Source organism: Hyperoodon ampullatus (assembly GCF_949752795.1).
Source record: "Hyperoodon ampullatus genome assembly, chromosome: 13".
NCBI lineage: Eukaryota > Metazoa > Chordata > Mammalia > Artiodactyla > Ziphiidae > Hyperoodon > Hyperoodon ampullatus.
The window spans coordinates 53,147,215-53,172,923 of record NC_136926.1 but is presented as its reverse complement, the minus strand read 5'-3'; the positions used below and the strand labels follow the sequence as shown (position 1 = coordinate 53,172,923).

Below are 25,709 nucleotides of genomic sequence, written 5' to 3'. Positions count from 1 at the left end.
GCTGATGACACCTTGCACTCCCGGAAGGCTGCCCGCTGCCAGGAGCACCTGGACAAACAGTCGTGCAGCAAGTGAGGGCACGCACTGTAGGGCCCGCTTAGGCCCCAGCTGGAGGGGGTGCACTGCCTCCTCTGTAGGATGTGGGAGGGGGCTGGGACAGCCCCACAGCCACCACCGCACAGGCCACGGGTGATGCTCTGACAACACTGGCTGGTCAGATGCTGATCTAAGCGCTTCACCTGCACCTACTCAGTTACTCCTCACAACAACTGGATGAAGTAGCTGCTATTCCTCTTCCTAGTTTACAGATGAGGAAACTGAGCCACAAAGAGATTAAAAAAAAAAAAAAAACCTGTCCAAGGCCCCAGAATTAGTAAGTGGGAGAGGCATGACTTGAAGCCAGCTTTACCTAAGTGCAGTTGTAAGTACCTGCTTCTGTTGGACTGAGTGCTGCCTGGTCCAGACTGTCTCCTTTTGAAAAAATGTAAATTCTCTGTGAAAGATAAAGAGTAAATTCCTAACCCTTCAGTTCAAATAAGTTAACTTTCTCTACACCTTTTTGTAGCCCATTGTGACCCTCAGTTTCTATTCTCACCTTAACAATTTTCACATAAGAACCATGAGTCAGCCTCCCAGATATGCCACGGTCTCCCCTTCTAAGATGTGATGTGAGGAAGAAAAGGAGGGTGGAAGAAAGGATCACGGCCTCCATTTTACAGAGGAGGAAGCTGAGACCCAGGAAAGCCATGACTCAGATCCCTCCCACTGAGCTCAGGCTCGCCCAGCCCAATTCACGGGATGCAGGATGCCTGGGCTGCAAATCCAGGTCCCTCTATCCTGCCTCTCCATTTCCCGCCTGCCCTCAGCCAAAGTGAGGCAAAGCCCAGATTGGCACGAAAGCCTGGAACAGGAGCCTCGAGGGCACATCCACGCTGACCCAAATGTCAGAGACTCCCCAAAGCATTTCCCACTGCTGCCCAAGCCCAGGAGCCCCCACAAGACCAAGGCCGTGTGTCCCTGGGGGCTCAGCCAGCCAGGAAAGAAGTCCAGAGGCCCCGCCCTCACCAGCCCTGGCACTTGTCTGAGCTCCGAGAGACAGCCAGTCTCTTCTGAGGAGCCCCTGGGTTTCCCAAAACACACAGCGTCCCACCCCCAATTTTCTTCCTCCCTCCAGGGGTTTGCTGCCGCGGCCAGGCCTGCTGTGGGCTCAGGATAGGACAGGGGAGCCCTTCGACCGTGCATTCTGGGCGGCAGGAGGCTGCTAATGTTAACTGAGAGAAGGCAGGCGCTGTTTTCCTCTTCTTTCCCACCTCAGTTATTGTTCCTTCCCAAATTATTCAAGGACAGAACCCCTGGGCTTATGAAGAAGATAAAAAACAGACTTCCGGGCTTCCCTGGTGGCGCAGTGGTTGAGAGTCCGCCTGCCGATGCAGGGGACACGGGTTCGTGCCCCGGTCCGGGAGGATCCCACATGCCGCAGAGCGGCTGGGCCCGTGAGCCGTGGCCGCTGAGCCTGCGCGTCCGGAGCCTGTGCTCCGCAACAGGAGAGGCCACAACAGTGAGAGGCCTGCGTACCGCAAAAAAAAAAAAAAAACAGACTTCCGAGGCTGCCTTCAAAGCCTCATCTTGCCCTCCCCACCCAGCTCCGCACAGGAGCCTCTACCTCCTTACCACCACGCAAGAGCCCAGAGCCCCTTGCCCTCTCCAGGCCCAGCAGCTCCACCCACTGCCTCAACCTCTCTCCTCTCTTCCCAAGCTGATCCACCCCTTCCTGCAGAACCAGATCAGAGCTCTCTCCACCAGCGAGCCTCTCCCGGGTGCCACTGCCCACACAAGCACCGCCTTCTTCAGGGTCCCATGGCACAACTCTCTGGCACCTTTCACTCTAGCCCTGGATTGGGTCATGCCTCTGTGTGATTACTCAGCTCTCTGAGTCAGTCTCTTGGCCCAAACAGCAAGCAAGTCAATCTCCCTCTCTCCAGCCTCCCCTCACTGCCCTCTGCAGGGCTGGGCCGAGCAGTCACTCCAGAAAGATTTTAATTGGAGGTCTGGTCTCTGTTAGGGGAGCCCCATGCAGATGGAAGCTGTTTTCAGCTGGTTCTCAACAAAACCTTAGAGAACGAGATACCTCTTGTGCTCCTAGCGCTAAGGCCAGGCCATCACCCAGCTCTCTGGCCACCTACCCCCTTCAGCACCCTGCCTTCACAAGGACCCCTTTTTCCTCAAGGCTGCTACCCCCATCACAGATCACCACACACAGTTTGGATTGTTTTCTGTTTTCTCGCATGTGAATGTGGAACTCCTTGGGCCTAGAAGATACTTATCCATCTGTTGCCATTCGCTGTTCTGGGGCTTTTCACTTGGTATGACTTTGGTCTCTCTAACAAGACAGCCAGATTCTTCCCAGGTCTGTCCTTTCTCTGCTGCTTCCAGTGGGAGAGTGGAAGGGCTAGATCAACACAAGCATGACTGCGTGGTGGTGCTTCTAAGTCAAGCTGCTGTGTGTGTTCTAAACTACTTGTTCTCATCCTGGGCTCGGAACTTCTGGGACAGAGTCTGCCTGGGGCCCTGCAGCTCACCATTCTTAGAGTCTATTTGAATGAATACAGCATTGCCCCCCAAAGTCAGATTAGCCACTGGTGTCTAGAAACTCCAACCTGAGCACCTACTGTGTGCCCTTGCCTGTCAAGGGGGGCTGCTGAGGAGAGGCGGGGCCAGATGACTTGGTCCCTGCCCTCCACCAGTTCTCAATCTAGATGGAGAGAAGATTCACAGTCAGGAGAGCCAGTGCCCGTCTGAGGGTATGTGGCCATGGCCAAGGCTGTGGAATGTGGTTCAGTGGGTGCCAGAAGGAGGGGAATAATGGTGGCCAAACTGGAGGGAAGCTGAGCACAAAGAGGGCCTCCTCCCTCCTTGAGGAAGAGGAGGAGCAAAGGAAGTGAAGAGCAGGGGGCAACGGAGAGGCCTGCACACGGACACCACCTGAACCAAGATCGCCACCACACGGCGCTCCTTACATCCCCAGAGATGAATCAGCAACAAAGTGTAAACCCCGAATGAAGAGAGCAAATGAGAAGCAACTGTTCCCAGCTCCCCCTTCCATTTGCCAGCCTTCTCCCTCTCAGTGGATGGAACAATTGTGGCCATGAAGTGGCACTTGGAGAAAAAGTTTTAAATCTGTTTAAATGTCACAGTGAGTAATACTTTGCCCCCATCTTCCCCTAATTACATTTCTCTTTGATGATTTAAGGTTAAAAAATAATTTAACTCAAGTCTTTCTAGACTATCAAGGGCAAGGAGACCAAAGCACCAACCTAACCACGCTCCTTACTCTTTTCTCAGGGGTCCTAGTCCTTTATGGCGTTCTTTTGAGACACCTGTCTGTGTTATTTTATCCCTAACACTATGCTGTGGCAGAGAGGTGGGAGCCGAACAGATCCTGCTCTGCGCCTTTAAGAGATCATGCCTTGGCAGAAGTTGCTTCTGTCCCAGGAAGCTGGGGGGAGGTGGGGTATCTCACCACACACCTTCCAGAGAGCTGAAAGTTGAGGAACAGTGCTACCCCCTGAGGGGAGACAGCCCAGATCCAAAATCGGCCACTCGCAGGTGGGAGAGACGGGAGAGTGATGAATCTTCCCTACGGAAGAAGGGGCTCTCCATAACTTCCGGTCCAGGGTCCAGACGTGGAGGGAGAAAGGGAGGGGGCCTCGGTGCAGGGGGGAGGAGGTGCAGCCCTGGAGGGTGTTGCAGCTCTACCGCATGGAGGAGTCTCTGCGCGTATCTGAAATAACCAGATGCCCCCTTTCAGTAACAACTCGACTCTCCCACTCACTCCTGCCCAGGGGTTGCTTTTATTTATGTATTGGCAATTACTATTATTAATGAAGCACCTGTGAATAAGTTACCTGAACCTGGGGGGAAGGAGTTGAGGTGAGGTCAGAAAGAAGTGGATGTGAACCTCAGCCCCCTCCCCTGTGCAGGTCCCTCTTTTCCCAGCCCCCCTCAGCTCACTTTCTTTACTTCCCCTTGTCCTCACTTCACTTTGTGGGGAGGACGAGGCAGGGAGAAAAAGAGACCTCAAGGAGGAATTACTCTCCTAAACTCCCCTGTTAAGGCAGAAAGTACATTCCACTCCTTTGTGAGATTCTGGGAGTTAAGTGTCAGTGCCACAAGATGATGTTGGAAGAGATGTTTTGAACAGTTATTGGCCTCTGCTGACGTGTCCTGTGGGAAGAGGAGGTCTCAGCCGAGTGGGTGTACATACACACAGACACACACACACACACACACAGGCAGAGTGTGGATATAAACAGGGTCTAGGTACACATCCACAGTGCATCCACACAAGCACCCACAATCCTGACAAGACATATGCACACACCTCCAAGCCACCAGCTCAAACCGTCTGTGTGCCTACCAGGGACGTGCTGCCTTATTACAGCACTTCACAGGCACACAAAGCCTACAGCCACATGGCAAAGAAGCTCTGTGTGTGAGTTTCTGTTCCATTCCTTCAACTTGGGCTTTTCTTAGACCATCAGATAACACTGGATAACGTAAGCCCTGAACCGAGTTATGAATCAACTATACTTACACAGGATTCCATCAAGCAAAGGCAGGAGTATCTTAAAACGAAAGGATGAAGTTCCACAGATCTCAGAACTGTACTTGCTGTTTGGTTTGGACCCTGGATCCTCAGGGAGAGGTGACCCGGGTGGGCTCGGGGCCTGGGGCGGCGGAACCTCGGGGCCTCCTCCCGGCGCTGGAGAGCTCGGCGTTGTGGCTGTACCAAAGGAGCTTGGTCTCAGTTTTCAGGCAGCTAGGGTATCATTTCTTTAAATAAAATTTTAAACATGATGTTGTCTAGTAACATCACGTAATCCGAGGGCAAGAAAAGAGAAACCCACAACACCGGAAAGGGGCCGGTGGCCACCAGGACAGGGTCAAGCCAGCAGCTCTGCCCTGCAACCCGCGAGGGAGCAGGCGCGTTATTTTAATTTGCCCGGAAGCCGAGAAGAGGCTGCCCTAGAAACGCAAATGTGGGAGAGCAGGGGTGCAGGTAAATATCATTAAAAGGGGAATCTATCTACTCTCCCAAGCCAAGTTCACCACCAGCGTTCGCCCCCAGAAGGCGGGGCTGCTTGAACCCGGCTCCCGCGCCAGCCACTCCCTCTCCCGCGCAGCCGACGTCCTGGCCCCGGCGGGCCTGATGGGGAACCTTACGGAGTCTGGGCTGGGCGGCGGGACCCTTTGCTCTCGCCCGCAGACGTGACTCCCAGCCTCGCACTTCTGGAGCGGGAGGTGCTGCAAACGAAGCCCGAGGGGGCAAAGCACGCCGTAGGAGTCTGGGTCCGGCCGCAGCCCGGAGAGCGATTTGGGGGGTTTATTTCTTTGATGGTGGATTTAGAAAAAAAAAAAAAATTTTTTTTTTTCAATTTGAACCAGTAAAGCAGACAAGGGCAAAAGCAAGCCAGTCCCTCGTGCTGGCTCACCGGCCACCGCGCCCAGAGCCTGCCTCCTTCCCAGCCGGGCGAGCGGGCCGAGGCGCCCGGCTCCTACCTTCCTCCCGCCAGCCGCCTGCCGGTCCAGCCGCCGCGCTTTGGGGCGGGGAGGCCGTCCGGGACGGAATACCCACCTCCAGCCTTCGCGGGCGGGCTGGGACGAGGGTCGGGCCCCGAATCTCTACGCCCCGTCCCCCCAGCGCTGCCCAACCGCTCCCGAGACCCGTCCTCCCCAGGTAGCTCGGGTGGCGGTAGATGCCGTGCGGGAGGGCGAAGATTTGGGGCTGCTCTGGCAGGTTGGGGATGCGAGGAGGGAAAAAGCAGAGAAAGAGAGAGCGCGCGCGAGAGAGAGCTCTTGTCTACCGATTTATCCACATAACATATATTTATGTAGCATTTTTTCTCTCGACACTGATCAATGCGCACTCGGATTGCTGGGCGGACTTCCTCCAAGCCGGCTCGCTTTTTCAAGTCTAAATAAAGGGAACCAGATGGGAGAAAAAAAGCGCCCATTCCACCTTCGCCGCCGCCCCGCCCGCCATCCCTGCCTTTGCTTCGCCCGCCTGGCGCTCTAATAGAGCGCAGCTCGGGGGATAACGCCCCCCTACATACCCACACGAAAAATGAAAATCAATGTTTTTAAAAACAAAAACAAAAACAGAAGTTGCACCTGCTGCTATTACAAAAAGAACCCCCGAAAGGCAAAGAGGAAGCCAGCAGCCCCGTTCCTAACTGGCACCCGCTCCCCGCGGCCGCCGGGCCCGGAATCTCAGCGCCTCCCGAAGAGCCATGCGCCTGGCGCTATTTATAGCCGGGGGCCGTCTCGGACTGTACCACCGCTGCTCGCCGGGGCCGCCGACAGGGGAGGCGCGGCGGGGCCGGCGCCGCCCCACGCCACCCTGCTCCCGGCCGCCGCCCGCCGCCGCGCTGAGCCCCCCCGCCTAAATCTCGCCCTCCCGGCCCCGCGCCCCCCTCTTCCGCGCGCGCACACTCGCCGCCCCCACCCCTGGTCTGACTGGGAACTTGAACCGGTCCAGCCTGTTTAAACGCAAAGGACAGAGATCCTGTCTGTTCAATGTAAAAAAAAAAAAAAAAAAAAAAAAAATCTGATCAGACCGAAAGAGAGAGAGAGAGAGAGGGAGAGAGAGAGAAGAGAGGGAGGGAGAGAGAGGGGGGAGAGGAGAGAGAGCGCGAGCGCGAGCGAGCGAGAGAAGAGAAAGAGAGAGAGCAGAGAGCGAGAGGAGAGCGAGGTGTAGAGAAACCGAGGGGGAGAGAACCCGAGTGTGTGTATGCGTGTGCGTGTGTGAGCGCGAGCGAGCTTGCGAGGGAGAGGAGCGAGAGAGTGCGAGCAAGAAAGAATAAAAGGAAAGAAGATTTTCTCTATGTATATAAAGATGGCCACGTTAGCAAACGGACAGGCTGACAACGCGAGCCTCAGTACCAACGGGCTCGGCAGCAGCCCGGGCAGCGCCGGGCATATGAACGGATTAAGCCACAGCCCGGGGAACCCGTCGACCATTCCCATGAAGGACCACGATGCCATCAAGCTGTTCATTGGGCAGATCCCCCGCAACCTGGATGAGAAGGACCTCAAGCCCCTCTTCGAGGAGTTCGGCAAGATCTACGAGCTTACGGTTCTGAAGGACAGGTTCACAGGCATGCACAAAGGTGAGTGCACCTTTCGCTCCCAACTTTGCCGGGGAGAAAGAGCGGGCGGGCGGGCCGATCGGCCAGCGACGAACGAGCGAGCGGGAGACGGCGCGAGAGGGAGCCTCGGGCGGACGCCGAGGAGGGAGGCGCTCCGGCAGCAGAGACCGGGACTGGGGTGCGTGGGGAGCTGTTCGCCGGGGCAAGGCTGGGTTTTGGGCAAAAAGCTGAAAGACGCGGTTTCGTGGGGAGAGAAGCGGGAGCAGAAGAAGAAGAGAAAGAGAGAGAGAGGATCGAGGGAAAACGGGGCTTGGATTTTTGGGTACAGCGACTTGAAAGATTGGGATGGGGACGTCTGCACCGGCCGAGCCCGGGACGCTGAGCAGACTGGCGGGCTCTCAGCCGGCCGGGGACCAAGGGTGCTGTCCATCGCCGTGGTGCTGAAATACTAAGCGGAGATGGTTTTCTCCTCCGCTCCGGGCCAGAGTAGCAGGAGCGCAGCCGTCTAAAAAGAAGAGAGGTGACAGATTCAAAGATATATTTTTATTTCGCTATCAATTTAACAGTAAACTCTCCGTGTCGAGCTGTGTGCCTGAATAATCCGGTTGTGGTGCGAGTGGCGGAGGAGGGGTTGGGGGGGTTAGTTGTTTGAAGGAAAGGGGGACAAAACCTAAGGTAAGAATTAGCAAAGAACCAGCCATCCCCTGGGTGGAGTGGGGGGGTCAGGGAAGCCTGGATGATCCCCTCCTCCAGAAAGCAGGGCTTCGAGAAAAAAAATCTGTGTGTGAAAGATAATGCATTTTGGAGGGTGTATCCTAAATTATCCCAAACTCACCATGCAGAGAGGTTTATAGTACATCGTTTCTTTCCCTTGAAGCAATCATTACTAGTGAGTGCTTGGAGGAGGGGGAAACAGAATGATCAAAGAATTAAAACCCAGCAACTTTTTAGGAAAGTGGTCATGGGAATTGTCTGCAGCCTGCCTGTTTTCTCCTTGTTTTATTATCTTTAAGGCAGAGCCCCAAACGTGTTCAGTTGTAGAACGTGTGTGGGTGGCTGGTGGGTGACGAAATTAGCCCAGTGCTTGCTCCCTAACAGTAATGTATAGGATGTGCAGCGGGAATTAATCGGGGCTGGAGCTGTGTAGGCAAGTTAAATGCTTTCTGAGAGAGATTGATCGTCAGGCAGAGAAGGAGCACTGGGCTAAGGAAGTTGTAAGGGATGTGTATGGACGTTCCTTTTTTAATAAACAGTAGTGTGGAAAGCTGCTGAAGATGCTGTGTTAGAGCTGGTGGTTTTAAAGATGAAAACACACACACACACACATGCACACCTACCCACACACAGAGGGCAGCCTCATCCTTGGCCACAAATGGGCTATGAACAGAGCTGATCCTCCGGCACATTAGGTGCAGAGCGCGGAGCTGTCTGGTTCTCTAAGCAGCAGTGGTTTTCACTATCACAGCCTCCCTCCTTCAGCCCTCCCTTCATCCGAATACCAAGCAGAGCTCCGAACTCTTCATAGTTGGAGTCCCAGAGAGCAGTTTTTATTGGCTTTAGCATCTTCCAGCTTGCCTGCTGAGGAGTAAATCTTAAAGTTAATGGCATGTTGAGTAGCACAAAAACATAGCAGAATGGAAATATACTGGGTTTGCTGGGGTGGGGTGAGGGTGGGAGCTGTAATGGAGAGAGAAACCAACCTTTATTCAACATGGAGAAAACGTCTGTTCAGAAGAGAAACTGGAAAGGTGGAATGGGGAGGCAGCCTTCGAAATAACATCAGTTTCCCCCTTTTTCACCCTCTTTCTCAAGTCAACCATATCTCTGTAGTTTTTCCCTTTCCAATCAAGCTCCCTAGAAGCTAATCAAGGTTTGTATTAAACGTTTGTCATTTTAATATGTCCCCAGATTTTAAGATAGCAATGATGAAAATTAAGAAGCAGAGGTAGGGAAATACTTTGCCCATCTTAATGGTAGGTTCTTGTGGGGATTTGAGATTTTAAAGTTTAAAAAAATCAGTATCCACTAGAGGCAAAAAGACAGTTGTGAAGAACTGAGCTTCCTATGAGATCTGGGTTGGAGCACGTTGTTTGCTTCTTTATTCCAATGAAGATAATCTTAAACAATATTCCTTGGTTTCTTCTCACGATCCCTTGCTAGGATCATCGCTCTGTTTCTGATGTTTTTGGGGCTCCCTTTTACTATAGCAAAGATGTAGAATTATCATCATTTGCATCAGCGAGGTAGAGAAGGTTAAGATATAAGTTGCATCATATGTGTCATATCATATATATACATACACATATCTGGCCAGGATTCCTATGACAAGCAAAACTTCATTTTCTAAATAATTCCTCCTCTAAACTGGCTCAGTCAGGGGCAGGCAGGCCCGTTGGCTCTGGAAGGCTGGGTGCTTCATTGTCGAAGCTCACCCTTCAGAGCCTGAGCATATATTTTTTTCCTATGAAACTTCCTGCCTCTCCATCCCTCAGATTTTTATAGGCAAGCTTGGCCCACAATGTCCCTAACAGTGCTTGGAAGCTCTGAGAGAGCTGAATAAATGAGACAGTGTCCGAGGCCTGGTTTATTCATTCCTAGAAGAGTTTGAACTCCTCCTTCAGTGATACAGCCTGATTTATTAGCTAATCCTGATAAAATAAGCTTCCGGCCACCTTAAAAAATTACTTGCTTGCCATTGGTGATTAATTACTGTTAAGTCAAAAGCATGATGAGGCTTGAAGAATGAGGGTTGCATTTGGCTTCTAGATTTCCCCCAAGTCTAAACTATAACATGAGGCTAGGGATAGAAACGTGCCTTTGTTAAGCCTGGTTTCAGGGTATATTTGTGGCTTTTTCTTTCCCCTTCTTGAATTTCTAACTTCTAATGAATCATACTGGAATAAAATTGAGAGACATGACAGGATACTGGCCTTCAGTGTGGATGGAATATGTATGCTATTGGTTAAAAGAAGAAGAAGAAAAAAAATAAGTAAAAATTAAATTAAGTACATGAGATTTCAGGTGGGTATCCATTTGTTGGCCACCTGCCATTTCTGGTAACTAAAGAAGGAAACAGTTCTAAGGGTTAATGGAATACCTGCCATGCGTAGAGTGAACCTTAAAAGGCAATTACTCCAGTCAAATTGGGAGTCTGGAGGAGGGAGTAGGTGTGTGTTGTGGAGAAAACCCAGCCGTATCCGAGAAAGGCTGTTGGGCTGGGGAGGCAGCAAATAGCAGTTGTGGACTGGGGTGATTACCGTAAAGGTAAATTCACCCCCTGGAGAACAGAAGACAAATGGACAGGGGGAGATCTGGGTGCTAGGCAGAGAGAGAAAGAAAGGAAAAAGCCCAGAACAATTTGAAGAAACGACACCTAAGGAAGAAAACCCAGTTTAATGCAAACTCTCCCGGCGAACTCAGAGTCTCCTTTTCTCCCCCATTAGAAGCACTTCGAGAAAGATTGTTTTTCCAGGCTCCAAAGAGAAAGACATTGTGCTATTGATTAAAGAAGAGAGAGGCAAACTCCCAGGGTATCAGCAGAAGTGAACTGAGGATGAATTTTGCCCCTTCTTATAGAATTTTTCTCCCTTGGAGAAGGAAACAGGTCATCCACTCGTCTAATTCTTCCCTTCTATCACTTTTTATTTATTTGTATTTTATTCCTTGTATTTCCTGGAAAACAAAGGCGGTGACTGAAAATACGTACACACACACACAGAGTCACAACTGCTAACACACACACACATACGCAGTTAGTGGATCACACATGAACAAGCCACAATCCATTCATAACTTTGGTCTTATCTAGCAGGATAGGAGGCAGCAAAGACTGAGTTACTGGGAGACATAAAGACTAGTGCTCTCTGGATAGCCATATTATAATGCATTATCTTTGAAGTCATTTAAGTCCAATTTAAGTGGTATTTAGTATAATATTTATGAATTCATGCGATCTAAGCATAGGGCTGTCCCCAAAGGTTTAAACAGCCTTTACTACTGATATGTGCTTGTTCCCGGAGCCTGCGATGCATTTTAATCTAAACAGCCAAGTCCTCATCACAGTCCCTCTTGTTAACCAGTCAGAACAGATCTGTGGCCTGGATAACCACTCTGCATTGAGATTTTCCCCTGCTGCACGGAGGAAAATCTACTCTAGTGGCAGCCCGGGGGCTCCCAACCCAGGAGCCACAGCTTCAGGGACGTCGGGCCCTCATACTGTCATACTACATCCAGAGGGAGGATGAGGACAGAGTAATGGAACCTTGTGTGCATTGAGCTCTGGAGAGTATATCTTTTAGAAATATACTCATCGTCAGCTGCACAACCTCTCATTTCAACGGTATCTGAGTAATAAATTCCTCAAGCCCCTTGATTTGGGGTACAGCTGGGAGAAGGGGAAAGGACAAGGGTTATGATTATGTCTGGGTGATTTGTGACCATCTTCATAAAATTATGTCCGGTATTTTTGTGTAAGAGGTAACAATTCTCAAAACATCGAGTTTCTGCCACTTGACTTTAGCTGAAAAAGCTCATTGGGGGTTTTTTTGTTGTTGTTTTGTCTTTTTTTTTTTTTTCCTGAGATAGGTGAATTAAAGCTAGTGAGGTTCTATCTGATTTCTGTTTTCAAATGAGTCTAAGAGACAGGGAAGCCGAAATATCAGCATGGGCATCAGCTCAAGTAAGATGAACTTTTAAAAACTACTTGGAAAAATAAAAATTCAGTTCTGTCCAGGGAAAAACACTAGCAGAATGGCTGGACACACACCTATAGCTTTTAAAAGAAAGATTTGCCTTGTGAGACAGAGATGTGGAAAATAAGATAGCTGTAATAAGAAGAAAAACATTTAAAAATAAGTTTCACTAAAGAAAATTAGCAATAGTAATTGTTGCAAAGTTAAAATAAATCTAAACAACTGCCCCCATTTTAAAAAAAAAACACCTCCAAATTCCAGATGTTGATAAGTATTCTATTTAGTAGCAAAGAAAAAAAACTATTGGGAATTGATTCGTTTATTTAAGACGCTCGTGGTTATTTGCTGGTTGTGCATGATTTCATTTATCTTTTAAACAGACTTCCCGAGAATCGACACACACACACACACACACACACACCACACAGAGATAAATTAATATGCACATGTGCACGTATATGCATCCATGTGAAAGCATGACTAAGCGCATCCCACACATATGGGAACCAGGGCTGGCCTAGATTTTACTGCAATTCAACGGGGAGATGTTAACACTCTTTCTCCCCCACCCTGCCCCACTCAGCTTTAATGGGGAATTCTAGATTGGGTTGAAAGAACCCCCTTGGCATACTTTCACTCTCTCCACCTGCTCCAGTTGGCTGATGTTTGTGACTTCTCAAACAAAAAACAAAATAAAACAAAAAGAAAAGCTTTTCTTGAATGAAGTCATAGCTTAAAAACAACCCAAAGGAAAACAATTACAAACATGTATGCCATAGATATGCAAACGTCCCCTCAGTTCATGTGTATTGTAAAGTTTTCAGAGTGCTTTCAAAGAGCTGATTGCTGGGGGGCTTTCCTGATACCCAGTGATCTCACCACTCTCCGGTGACTGGAGCAAAGGCCATTATCGCTGTCATTATTATTATTATCATCATCATCCTCATTATTATAATTTATAGACGAGGATGGGAGAGGAGCTTCTGAGTGATGCCTGAGGAGATATCCAAAACACCCACTCTTTGGTTGAGAAAAGAGCTGGTCTCACTTGCCTCTGATGGATTTAGGAAAAACACTGCACAGCTCACACCTTCCAAGTCACCAGAGGGTGGTCAGTTTCCAAACTGACCCAGGAGGGATCTCCGTATAGAAGATTTGGAATGAGTACTCTGTAGAGGAGAGGAAGATGCAATGGAGAATGAGCCCCAACATCGTAGGCAGAAAAAAGGAAAACCGAAAGTTGGAAGGCCAAAATGCCAGCCGGAAGCTGGGATCACTGGTTGACAGTGGCTGAAACTGCAGCAGCTTCTGAACTTGGAAGGGAAATCCCATGTGACATGCTGAGAGAAGAGCTCGGGGGTGTGAAATCTGTGTGTGTCTCTGGGTACTGGAGGGTTGGGGGAGGGAAGATGCTGCAGCCTGCGTGGGTGTTGGTGTGAGTGCATGCGTGTGTGTGTGTGTGTGTGTGTGTGTGTGTGTGCAGGGAAGACATGACAAATTCAAGTGTCGTGGAGATGATGTTAGGGGTAGTTTCATCTTGCAAGGCTATATGTGTGATCAGGGAGGTGGTTGATAGAGAAAAGAGGAGAATGACGCTGTCCTTGTGATTATGTACATGCTCCACCTCGGAACTCGTGGCTTGGATTTGTCAATGATCTAAGTTCCAGTGTGGAGGCGTGCTCTTGTTCATCTGCCTAATAGCCCCACTCAGGAGTCCAGGCTGGGGAGAGGGTTCATCGCCCCCCACGCATCACTCTTCAAAGGCTTGCCCACTTCTGCTCACCTACTGACTCATTTTAGAAATGACCTTCCATCCGAGATCTGAGTGGCCAGCCACAGAGCCCAGCTCTCTGCAGAGATCATTCCCTCCACTCTCTGCATTCCCTACCCTACCTGCTGCCACTTGGCACTCCTGTCCAACTTTTCTTTTGTAGTGCTTTCACACACACACACACACACACACAGACAGACAGACATACACACACAGGGGAGTTGACCAAGTCAGTCCAGCTAGGCCCTGGCAAGCAAAGGGCTGCATTAGCCTGAATGCACACAGGGGTGGCAGGGACCTGGTGGCCCGCCCTTTGGGCTCTCTACAAGGAAATCACTTCCTTTACTTTCACCTTTTCTGCAGCCCCTCAAATACACATATTCTCCAAGAATCACAGAAGGCATCTAATTCTGCCCAAATAGCCTAGGGAAGGGGCACAGAGCCCCCAGCTTAGTTGGAGCCCTTTTATCATGTGCTTCCACCTCCCTCTTTTCCTTTTTTCTCCTTGCTATTTAAGATGCCCTCGAAAACCCACAGTGGGTCTGAAGGGAAAGATACATGTTCCGCTTGGCAACGTGAGGGTACGGTTAAAGATGCCAGGGCAAGAGGACAATGATGGGGTAGAAACGGTGGCAGAGGAATTCCCAGAGTTGATGTGCTTGCCCTAAGGGCTTCCTCCATCTCCACTCATCCAGTTTCCAGTGGTCCCTGGATGGGTGTAAAGCCGAAGCCACAGCTCTGCCCACAGAAACCAACAAAGCAGCCAGGTGGGCAGCCCCAGGGTGATTGCCCTCCTTTCTGTGTCCCTCCGGGAGCAGAAGGGGACGTGCTCAGGACCAGGGAGTCACAGGGCTGCTTCCCTTCCACTCACTCCACCTTTGGTTTCCCTTATCCTCCCTTGTATATCTCTGCTCCAGCATAAGCTGACTGACACTCAAACCAAGCAATTCCCAGCAGCTCAGCTCAGGAACAAATCCTACGTGGCCCTCTGCAAGATGTAAATAAATGGGTGCCCTCGTGGAGACAGACATAGTTCCGGTTCCGTGAGGGTGGAACAGCCAAAAATATTGATCAAAGCTCAGGAAAAAAAAAATTGATAATGAGCTGGCCTCCAACAAGAGTTTAATTGACGGAGACTTCTGAAGGCCAGCTCTGGACAGCGCATAAACTGACCACAATGTTATTTTATTGCAATACACTCTGCTTTAATTAATTAATCACCTTTGTTAAGAGCTGCTCCAGATCAAAGGTTTCTGGATACTTAGCAGATCTTACTGACAAAGCCCCCATGCATTAGGCTATCCTACTGCTCACGGTGAGGCAAGCAACCTTCCTTCCCATTTTCTTTCCTCTTAGCTGTGCCTTCTTCCTCTTTGTTAAAGATGAATGGATCTTACCGCACAGCCGCTCTGTCCTAGGATGGGGATGGTGAGGGGTGTTGCCCGCTGAGGGCATGGGGCTTCCTCTCAGCAGCTGTTTCTAAAATTACACGACTAAGACTTGGTTCACCTTCAGATCTATCTGGCTGAAATGGGGAGTGTCAATAGAATAAAAACAGAGCCCATGGAAATGCAAGAGACGTGTGTATGTGTGTGTGTGTGAGTGTGTGTGTAGGCACGTGCACAAGCGAGTATGTGCACATCCACATAAATATTATGGGATCGATACATTTCACATCCGCTGCCCACACCTCTTAACTTCTCCCTCCTGTCTCTTGAGCACCTGTGCTACTGTCGTATTTCACTCTGAGAAATGCTCGGAGCTGAAGCGTGCATAGATGATGCTATATTGAACCAAGCCATTGTTTGGATTCGGTTACGGAGTCCGGGTGCGCATTGAAGGATGGTCCTCGCCTGGCGTAGGTGGTGCCTAAAGAATCTACTTCTCAAGATATGACAGGAACCTCACTCTCCAGAGTCCCCCAAACCTCCAAACTGACAGGTGACTTACTTGAAAGCAACCCTTGGAGTCATTCTAGGCAGATTTGAATGCCATACGTGGCTGTTTGTTCATTATTCTAATTTAATGATGCAGTCACACCTAATTAATCCATGTCTGGTTTATTCAGACACTAAGTCTGAGGATCCAAAAGATCTCTCTAGCTAGCTGGCTTCCCTTTACAGGGGCGAGTGAGGGGGCTCCCCCCGCAAGTGAGCGTGTCCGGGTCCAAACAGGAACGGATCACCGTAGACAGATTTGATGAAGGCACTGTCCACCCACATAGGAATGACAGCAATTCCAGAGATGACAGCAATCAGAGACTAGCGATGAGATCTGTGTGCCTGTGTGCACACACGTGAGCACACAATGCGTGCATTCTACCAGGGCAACCTTCAAATACGCAACGGGCCACACCCCCAGCGTGTACGAAACAACAAGGCCTTATGGAGTGTCAAGCATTCCTATGAGTGGGAGTTTCCGTGCAGAAGGTTGTGAGACTGAGCTGAGTCAAACTCCCCTCTCTGGAGAAAGCCGAATGCATGGCTGCCACTGCACAGATAAAGAGGAGACTGAGGCTGGGAGCAGCAAAGTCCAGTCTGCAGCGTGGCCCTCGGCGGACCTCCCCATAGCTGCTTCTGGCCATACTGCTCCCAGAGAGTGCCACCTCTTGCCTGGTAGGTACATTGAGAGAACAAGGATCAACCTAATAATATCCTTATGAAGCCAAGCCTCCTGTGCTAGTCCTAGGAGACAAGAGGCATCCAAAGATCAAGATCACTACATCACAGTGTATTTGTAAGCACTCTCTGATACGGCTACCTCCCTATAATGCTCTAATTGACTATTTGATCAGCTCTAAAAGGCCCGGTGTTCAAGACAGACTCACACACATTCACACACTCACACACATACACTCACCACACGAGCACACGCATGCAGTCTCTCTCTTGCACATGGCACTGTACCCACACCAGTTCATCCAGCAAAGGTAGATTTGCACAGGAGATGCTTGAAGGTGAGTGAAATCACACACCTAAGATCATACATGCCCTTCCAGTAATGGGCTTATCAATAGCTCTTAAAGAAATGTGACAGCCAGCCCAGAGTGATTCAGTGGTATGGACAAAGGTCAGCATATAGATATCCATTATTAATAATATCAATATCTTGGTTGACCAATGTAACCAGAAACTGTATCATGTCGCTGCTGATGGGCAAGGCTAGGAGGACTCCTCTGCAATAGCAGGAAATTATGCCCATGTAAAATTAATCATATTGACTGGTTCTAAGAATATACGGAGAGGTGAAGATGTTGAGAGCTCTTGCCGTGGTGGGAAAGGGAGACCTTGTTCCCAGAGGCTCCCTGGTCTTGAACCCTTGGAAAGCGCCCAGGAAGGAGGTGTCTACCAGGGCAACCTTCAAATAGGCAAGAGGCCACACCCCCAGCGTGTACAAAACAACAAGGCCTTATGGAGTGTCAAGCATTCCTATGATTGGGAGCTTCCATGCAGAAGGCTGTGAGACCGAGCTGAGTCAAACTCCCCTCTCTGGCCTGAAGAAAGCCGAATGCATGGCTGCCACTGCACAGATAAAGAGACTGAGGCTGGGAGCAGCAAAGTCCAGTCTGCAGCGTGGCCCTCGGCGGACCTCCCCATAGCTGCTTCTGGCCATACTGCTCCCAGAGAGTGCTACCTCTTGCCTGGCAGGTACACCAAAAAGAACGTTTTCCCTCATCCGGCCTCCGCTTTCCAGCGGGGTGAGGTAGAGGAGAGGTGTTCTCTGAACAGGAAAAGAAAGAAATAGGATCCCCTAACCATTATCCACCCGACATATCCACATCTTTCTGTCAAATCAATACTTGGCTTGGCTTGGTCTCACCGGATGGGGCACAGAGAGCATCCTTGCACCCGCCATGTGAAGAGGTCTATCTCTCAGGGGTGGTGTGAGCCTAAAGCAGCATCCCCAGTTACATGGCTGGATATTGGCCTCGGGGGGGATGTCAGTGTGCACCCTTTGCAGCTTAAAGGTGCCGGGAAGAAAGGCACCCAATCTCATCAATCATGTGACTGGGTTCTTGAGACCAGCAGAGCCAGGCTCTTGTCTTGTCAGCCTTGCTGGTCAGCTTGGTATGGTCTGGACTGTAGAAGGTCATTGCTCACTCAGGCTCACCTCCAGGCACAGTGAGCAGGAAGGAAAGGGAAGGCCATGTGTCCTTGGCCTTGGAATTGTTGTCTGGCCCTGCCCCTGGCCTCTCATGGCCTTGCACACTGGAGCCCAGCTCAGGCTGTCCCTGGTCCTCCTTGGCCACGCTGGGCAGCACCTGATCAGGGGTTCTGAGGGAGAAGTGGACAGCAGAGACTCCAGTGGCCGAGGGCTTGGCAGAGAGAGACAGAACAGAGCCGACAATTTGGATCATTTCTTTTCTCTGTTCCCAGAGCCTGTGCAGGCAGCTGGAAGGGAGACCGCCTTAGAGGTCAGGTCCCCCGGTGGGGTGATGATGGACGATAGGAAAGGAACTGCTAAGGTGCAGGGGAGGTGCCTTTGATGTAAAGGAAGGAGAGGAAATGGTCCCTGTGGCTGGGGTAGGAGCACTTGGAACCCAGCAGACAGGTCACCTGCCTCCCCATCCTGGCCTCAGGCACACTCAGAGTCCCGCCAGACACTTACCCCCAACCCTTGGGGCCAAGGGCTTTGGCCAGTCTCTGTTCCCTCCCCCATGCTAATGGCCCAGCCTTGTTAGCTGAGGCTACCTTGGACAGTTCCCAGATCTCTGGACTTGCCCACCCCCCCCGGGCCCAGATGAGGCGTGGCCACAGAGGTGTGTGGGGAGGGCGTACCCTCCTTGTCCACAGAGCCACACCGCCGCCTCGACCCCAAAGGCCTGGGTCTAAGGAACTCTAGGAGAACAGCCCACAGCCCAGAGGCTAGGACCCTCCTGTAGACCCTTTCCCTACCTTAGGGAGGGATCCCCAAACTGTGCATGTGGAGGGGCTCCCCTCTCCTCCAGCGGTCGCCTGCCCTCTGACCGTGAGAGGGAGAACTTCCTACTCTCAAGCAGGGCCCCTGAAGCCGAGGCGCTGCTCCTGCCGCAGTCCCGGCTCGGTGTCCAAACCTCTCCCACACACCACTCCTTACCCCTACAGGACAAGGTGGGGCACTCCTCTTACGCATGGGAGCCCCGTGCAGGAGTAGGCTGCGTGGGACCCCGAGCCCAAAGCTGGGGCACCAGCAAAACAGTGCCAACGTGAAACAAGAGAGGAGGATCAGAAAATCCAGAAAGTATTGTAGTTCAGTATGCATGTGCGTTTGGTTTCATTTCAAAACTGAATAATTCGTGTACGGTTTAGTACGGATTTTATTCTTCATTCCCTATGTTGCGGCACCAGAATCTTTTCCATACTTAGGGGTCTGACATGGGTCCAACTCCAAACTGTTATATCCCTCAGCTTTTGCAAAGGACTCTCCAAATGCCCCCAGAAGACACACACGCACACTCAACCCTGTGCCTGACCACCCGGGCCTGGGCACAGGACTGATTAGTTAGTGATCACTTGGCACACCTGCCACCCAGGTCCAGCTGAGACCCCAGGGCACCAGCTCCAGGGCACCAAAGTTCGGTGGGCCATCGGAGTGAGAGGCACAGAGTGGGAGAGCCACCACTGGCTTATTTCCAGGCTTCATTTTCTCTTGCAATTTTTAAAACTCTTTTTCTTGAAAACTGAGACCTCCGCTTTGCTCTCATCTTGATAATTTCAATAAGTAAATTATTAGATTTATTTTAGAGTCAATTCTGCTGTTATTGTGTTGGGCAGGTTTGAAAATCCACTGGAATGAGAAGTAAAGGGTGAGGCCTGGGGCTGGAAGGGACGAGGCAGCCGAGCAGGTCCCCAGACAGAGGAGAGGAATGCAGATAACCGGGCGGTGTCTCGGCGGGGAAAGCGCACCCGAAGGCGGCAGTGAGCAGCCACTCCACAGGCCAGGTCACAGTGGCAGGCAGCTGGACGGGAGGACAGGAGCACAGGCCCAGGCGGTGGCCGCAGAGCTGCAGCTGGGGGCGCCAGGTTCCTGCTCCCTTCTGTGCGAGGCCCCCCGTCTGCGACTCACACCCTCTCCAAAGCCTTGTTTTGTTTCTCCTGAGTTTCTCAAGTTTCTCAGCAAAACATTAACTCTGAATGTTCTGACTTATGTCAGCTGAGCCAGGCTGGTCCACAGCAGAGGCCACAGAGCCGGGAGGAGAGGGTTCCCTAAGGCTGGCAGAGGCAGGAGAATCCAGCTGGGGCAAGAGCAGGGAAGTCACCGACCCAGCTGCAGTCTGCATCTAGGGCATACCAGCCCCATGCGGAGAGCAGGGTGCCGTGCCTACCCCCATGGGGCAGGGCAGCCTTCTGCAAAGCAGAGAGCAAGTGCAGCATTCCAATCTGATGGGGGAGAAACTCAGGGAAGACCAGGGTGGGGTGGGGCGGAAACACGCCTCCCTCAAGGAGGCAGATGCATGTGCGACTCAGGTGCCCTGAGGGTCAAGTTCTCTCCTCGGAAGGCAGGAACCCACCCTCACCACCGAGAATAACTGGGTGTGCTAGGAAGCAGCAAACCTACAAATATAAGACTACCCAATGCGAATGTCCTGTGTGGGGAATGAAGGACCCCCCCAAAGAGGAGTAATCAGATAGGGGTACCAGCTTCCGGCCCAAGGGGCTTGGCCCCAGGCTCCCAGGTAGAGAGGGTGGCCGAAGCCCGGCTGGGACATGGGAACAAGGCAGAGCAGAGCGGAGAGGCCAGCTTGCTGCCGGCCTGCTTGTTTTGTTTCGTTTTGTTCCATTATGTTTCGTTTTTGTCCCACTGCAGTAAAGTCTCGTTCTCAGGCTGGTGGATAAAGGAATTTCTCACTTTGAATAAATCTCGACCTACCACCGGCCCGGCTGAGAGAGAAGAGTTGGGGGCAGGCGTAGGTGGGTGGGTTGCAGATATGTCTGAGGAAGGAGGTGACACACATAGGACCTGCAAGAACAGGCCCCACCTTCTTTGGGGCTGCAGTGTCCTTCAGCTGTCCGAACGGCAGCCCACTTGGGCTGAGAAATTACTCGTGGAATATTTCAACCCGTGCCCATGTTCCCTGTCACCTAGTCAGGCATCCAGACTGTCCCCAAAGCTTACTCCGCTGAACATCCCGAGCAGTAAACTGGGTGTTTCTAGAGGTGGGAACCTGCCCCTGGCCCTCTGCTCTTCCTCTGTGCTGGCCCCCAGTTCAGGAGCGGCTGCAGGAAGCCGGGCAGTGGGTAAAGCCCGGGACAGCATTTCCTGGGGTGACACTGGTCTTGTGGCTGGAAGAATCTTGGCAGATCCCAGGAAGAACCACTCCCAGTGTGGACAGCACACCCGGCAAGGGTGCCAGGCTCCCTGGGCAGCCTGTTTACTGCATGGGAGCAATTGGGGTGCTTCCTCCATCTCTGGGAGAGAAACCCAGCCCAGAGAAGCAGGAAGAGATGAGGTGACCCTTAGGGCCCCGAACACAGGAGTGTTTGTGGCCGACTCTTTAGGGGAAGGAAAACTCCCCTCGTTCAGGCCTTCCACAGAGCTTGACCTCGCGGCATCTTCCTGACCCCCGGGATTTCTCGGGGGGGAGCAGAACTGGGCCCCGTCACGGAGCTGGAGTCCTCCAGTGCCCACCCCCCCCCCGCCTACTCTACACTCCCCCGATGCCCCCAGGCCCCAAACCCCAAGCCCCAGGGCTCTCAGTGCACAATGGTCCCCAACCCAAATGACCTCCCTTTCCTATCCCTTCCAAGTCTTGCCCCTTGGTGATCTGACAAATCAAACTGGGCAGATGCATCCCTAGCCGCTAATGGACACTAATGAGTTACCGTCACTGGTGACATGTGCCTCGTACAGGGACCTTTTAGAGCCCAGGCCATAACCCAAAGAAACATCTCCCATGGTGGGATTTCTGGCACAAGCCAAGCCAGAGGGAGAGGCCGTGAGGCTGAGAGGCCTCTGGCTGCTCCCTGGGCATGGGCCTGCCTGGCCTAAAGCTGTGTGGCCAGGACATGGACCACCCCCTCCCACGCCACAGGACCAGATGAAGCAGGCAGCGGAGGGGCTCACACCCTGCCTGTCTCCCAGCAGGGCCGGCGCACCCAGGAGGCTGCCAAGTCAGAGGTCTAATCAAATATTAAACACAGTCAGTAAACTTAAACCAGTGCCGTATCTGAAGTGCCGGGTCCCTTCCTGAGAGCAGCCCAGCTCCAGCTCAGGGACGTTGTCAGCTCAGCTTTGCCTGGGTGCAGGCCTGGGGGCTTCTGGGCCCATGCCCCATGGTGGGCAGTAAAAGGGGAGACACACAGGGACCATGGCAGGGACGGAGGCTCATGGTTTTTCTCCTCCATTCTGTTATTCATTTCCTCTGATTTTTATCTAATCTCTCCTGATTGTCCTGGTGAAACTTAATAGACAAAGTGAATTTTTATTACATCATCAATATAATCTCCAGCTAATCAGCAGACTCGGGGGCCACCGCAAGCCCTATAGCTCCTCATCTGGCTTCATAAATAGTAGGAAAAATCACCGCCAAGCGTGACTCCTCCACCTCCTCACAAGAGGCTTTCTCCCCACTGCTCCCCTTTTCCAGACCTATTCTTGGGGTTTCTGCCTTCCCACGGATCCCCCCCACCCAGTGGGCCACATTGCCGGTCGATGGAGATATCTTCCCCATTCGTATTTTTAGTTTTCTCCCTCCCAGCTTCAGCTGTTAAAATCACAAATCTGGGGCTCGTGTTTTGAATGCCAAAATAGCCTAATGTCGACTGATTTTGATTCTACTTTCCTCTGTGCTCGGAATATGATATGTCATAAGATATTACATAATCCGATAGATCACAGTATATACTCTAAATCACATTATATACCAAATTAAGTCATATATTTTACCATACCTGAATAACCTATATACCAAAGGTGTTTTGGTCATTTAAAGTCAGATCTTGTATCTTATAGACTGTATCATACATGTTAAATTATATATTTCATTTATATTATAGTATGCCTTCCATTTACATAGCATTTTAATCTGTAAAGTGCTTTCTTGTCTATTACCTCTTTCATCCCTATTGCAACCAGGTGCAGTTGATACCTTTTTTATAAAGAAAAATGGAAAAGGGATCATGAAGGAAAATTACAACCTGGTCAAATCCTGCCAGGACACAGCAGAACGGCTCAGGCTCAGAACAGATGCCGGCAAGCCAGGGAAGGGGCCTGGGCGAACCAGAGGGGCAGAGGCCTGGCCGATGGCCAAGTAGGCAGATTCCTGGGGCCTGGCCTGGGCAGCCCCTGGCCAAAGGGCAGTGATGATTTAAGGAATGTATGATTGGTTTGTTTGTTTCCCCACCAACCTGCCCAAAGTTAAAGGGGAAACTGAGTGTATCTTCTTGGGAGGCTGAGCCCGTTCATTAAATCAGGGTGTCTGTTCCCCTGCCCTCTGGGGCCACACCACTGTGCTCTGCAGTGGTTTGGATTTGGGGAAACCAGCAATCATCACTTAGAGTCAAATCCTATAAATAAGGTGGGTGACAAGGCTATGGAATCTGACCTTGGGTGTCCACACCCCCGACTGTTTGAGGGGAGGGGGAATCAGCTCCTTGCAGGCAGATCAGAGCCAGCTCTGGGAGGCACCGGCCACCCTTCACGAAGTCTCCCCTCTGATTCCTGTGCAAAAGTCTGCTTGTTCACATCTGTCCAGCAGATGAGCTGCATGCATCAGAGGGTCTCGGGAAAGCTCCTTCTCTTTGGGCCTGACAGTGCAAGGGAGGCCTGGATCCTCAGAGGGGCCCCTGGGAGCAGGCACTGTTTGGCGCTCTGGACACTGCCTGCTTGCAGAGGTGGCTGGGGCACCAGGGATGGAGCTGGACGCCTGGTCCTCACCCTGCCCTGCCCTCTGACTCAGAGTCTCAGCTTTCTCCTCTCTCGAATCACTGCAGTGACCCCTGCTCACCCCACCTCTTAGGGTCATTGTGAGGATGGAATGAGCTAAAAGGAGGGAAAACGAGGTGTAAAAGTTAAAAATCTCCAGGGGCATTGTCATGTATTAAGTGCCAGCACCCCCATCACCTGCTCACTCAGAAATAGGATGCCGGGGCTGACATCAGGATGGACGGGAGGGAATATTGACAAAGCACCTACTACATGGCGTACACGTAGGGCTCTTGCTTATTTTATCTCATCAAATCCTCGTGACAAAACTGCGACAGAGATGTCAGCGTGCCCCTTTGAATGCCACAGGAACAGAAGCTTGAAGAGCAGGAACTCGACGGAGCTTACGCGCTATGGAGACGCAGAGCCAGAATTTGCAGCCATATTTGTCATATTCTCAACCCCCCCACATTTCCATGACTGCAGCTCCCTTTATGGAAGTAAATAAAAAGATCACCTCTTCCATCGCCGTCATTTTACAGATGGGGACACTGAAGCCCTGTGACATTAAAAGCTAACGTTTTCTTAAATCATCCCACACCACATTTTACAGAGGTTCTGAAAACACACACATACACACACACACACACAAGTACATATACACATTACAGACACACAGAGATAACTCACATAAACACACCCTCTTACAGATACACACATACACAGACACACACACATGTATAGACACACGAAGAAATATATACTCACAGACACACATAGGAACACACACATAAGGACACTCAGATACCCACGTACACAAGCACACACACCCAAAAATATAGATATAGCACACACACATAAACACATTTCACAGACACACATGTATAGAAACATACCGAGTCACACATAGACACACACAGACATGCACACATAGAGGTACACACACAGACAGAGATGCATATACTCACACAGAAGCACACACTCACACACCAGACCTCAACAAGGCTTAAGAAACCTAAGGCCACAAGCACAATTTAGCCCCATAACTCTTTAGCAGGAGAAGCAAAACCAGCTGGTTTAGAGAAAGGGCTGACAAGGGCCCAGCTTGGAGGCAGGGAGGGAGCCCAGTGGCCCCCTCAGCTCACCTTTCAGCCTTAGGCCAGGGGCCAAAAGTCATCTCGCCAGCGCCTGTGTGGCGCGGGAGCCCCGTAAAGGTCAAGGCCAAATCCTCATTAGAAATCAACAAATCTACGGAAGGCATTTGCTGAGAATGCTCCCTCTGCAATTTTCCTTCCGCATCCACCCCCAGGATCCTGGCCAAGTTTCTGCTCAACTGACCAAGACCAAAGGATGGTCCTAGAGAAATTTGGGGCAGGCCTTCCAAGGACCCCCCCAGCCCTGTACATCTGCCCTGGGCAGGTCTAGTACAGGTAAAGCCAGGTCTGTGACCAGAAGAGGCACCTCCAGGAAAGAGTGACTGGAGGGGATGAGACGACAGGTGTAGGTTTGCAGCTCATCCGTCCTGGAGGCCAGCACTCGGGCTGCCTCCTCTGTGGCTGCTGGCGATGAGGGGGGATGTCTTCCCACATCGAACCTCTGCTGTCCACCCAGGCCTGCTCCTGGCCTGCAGGGCTCCTGTCGGTCTATGGGACCACACTTTTCCCAGGCTTGGCAGACAAAGTGGCCCTGTCCATCTGTATTAAGAAAATACACACACACACACACACACACACACACACGCACACACACACTACATGGAGCAGAGGGTTAGCAATGATGCAATGACAAGGAGCTCATCAGAGAATGGGAAACATATGGTTTTCTTTAGGATAAAATCCTGAGGGTTTGGGAATGAGTTCACTAAATGTTCACCTCCTGAAGGACGAACAAACCATTTGGAAACTGAGACTTTCCTGGGACGATGGGGTGGGCCTGCTCTGCCATGCACGGACCTGGGCCGGGTGTGTTGGATATGAGATGCTCTGGGCTGCCCTGGAAGGTGGTGTGTATGTGTTGCCCCGTCCCACGTGACCATACTGTGCTGATGGGCCGTGAGGGGTGAGGCTCCGTGGGCAGCCCTGGGGACCATGGAGACAGCTATGACCGGCCACGGCGTGGCTAGCTGCTGGCACAGGGTGTGTCTGTTCGAGGCATGCTGTGCGGATGCGTGTCGTCTCCTTGTGTTTGGCCTTACTGTGTCCTGTGAGTCTCCTGCATGCGTGTACACGTATGCTCATGTTGTATGGGTCATGGGTG

At 51.4% G+C, this 25,709-nt stretch overlaps 1 protein-coding gene across 50 annotated transcripts in view; it reads left to right on the top strand.

Annotated features, from left to right (window-relative positions):
- Window positions 1-6,883: 6,883 nt before the first annotated feature.
- CELF4 (CUGBP Elav-like family member 4) overlaps window positions 6,884-25,709 on the top strand; it is a gene marked incomplete at both ends in the record, with an annotated part of 299,138 nt that continues 280,312 nt past the window's right edge. For all 50 annotated transcript variants that reach the window (XM_079717784.1, XM_079717783.1, XM_079717764.1 and 47 more), the window contains one exon: window positions 6,884-7,169. In XM_079717784.1, coding sequence (XP_079573910.1) covers window positions 6,884-7,169 — 286 coding nt within the window. The remainder of the gene's footprint in view (window positions 7,170-25,709) is intronic.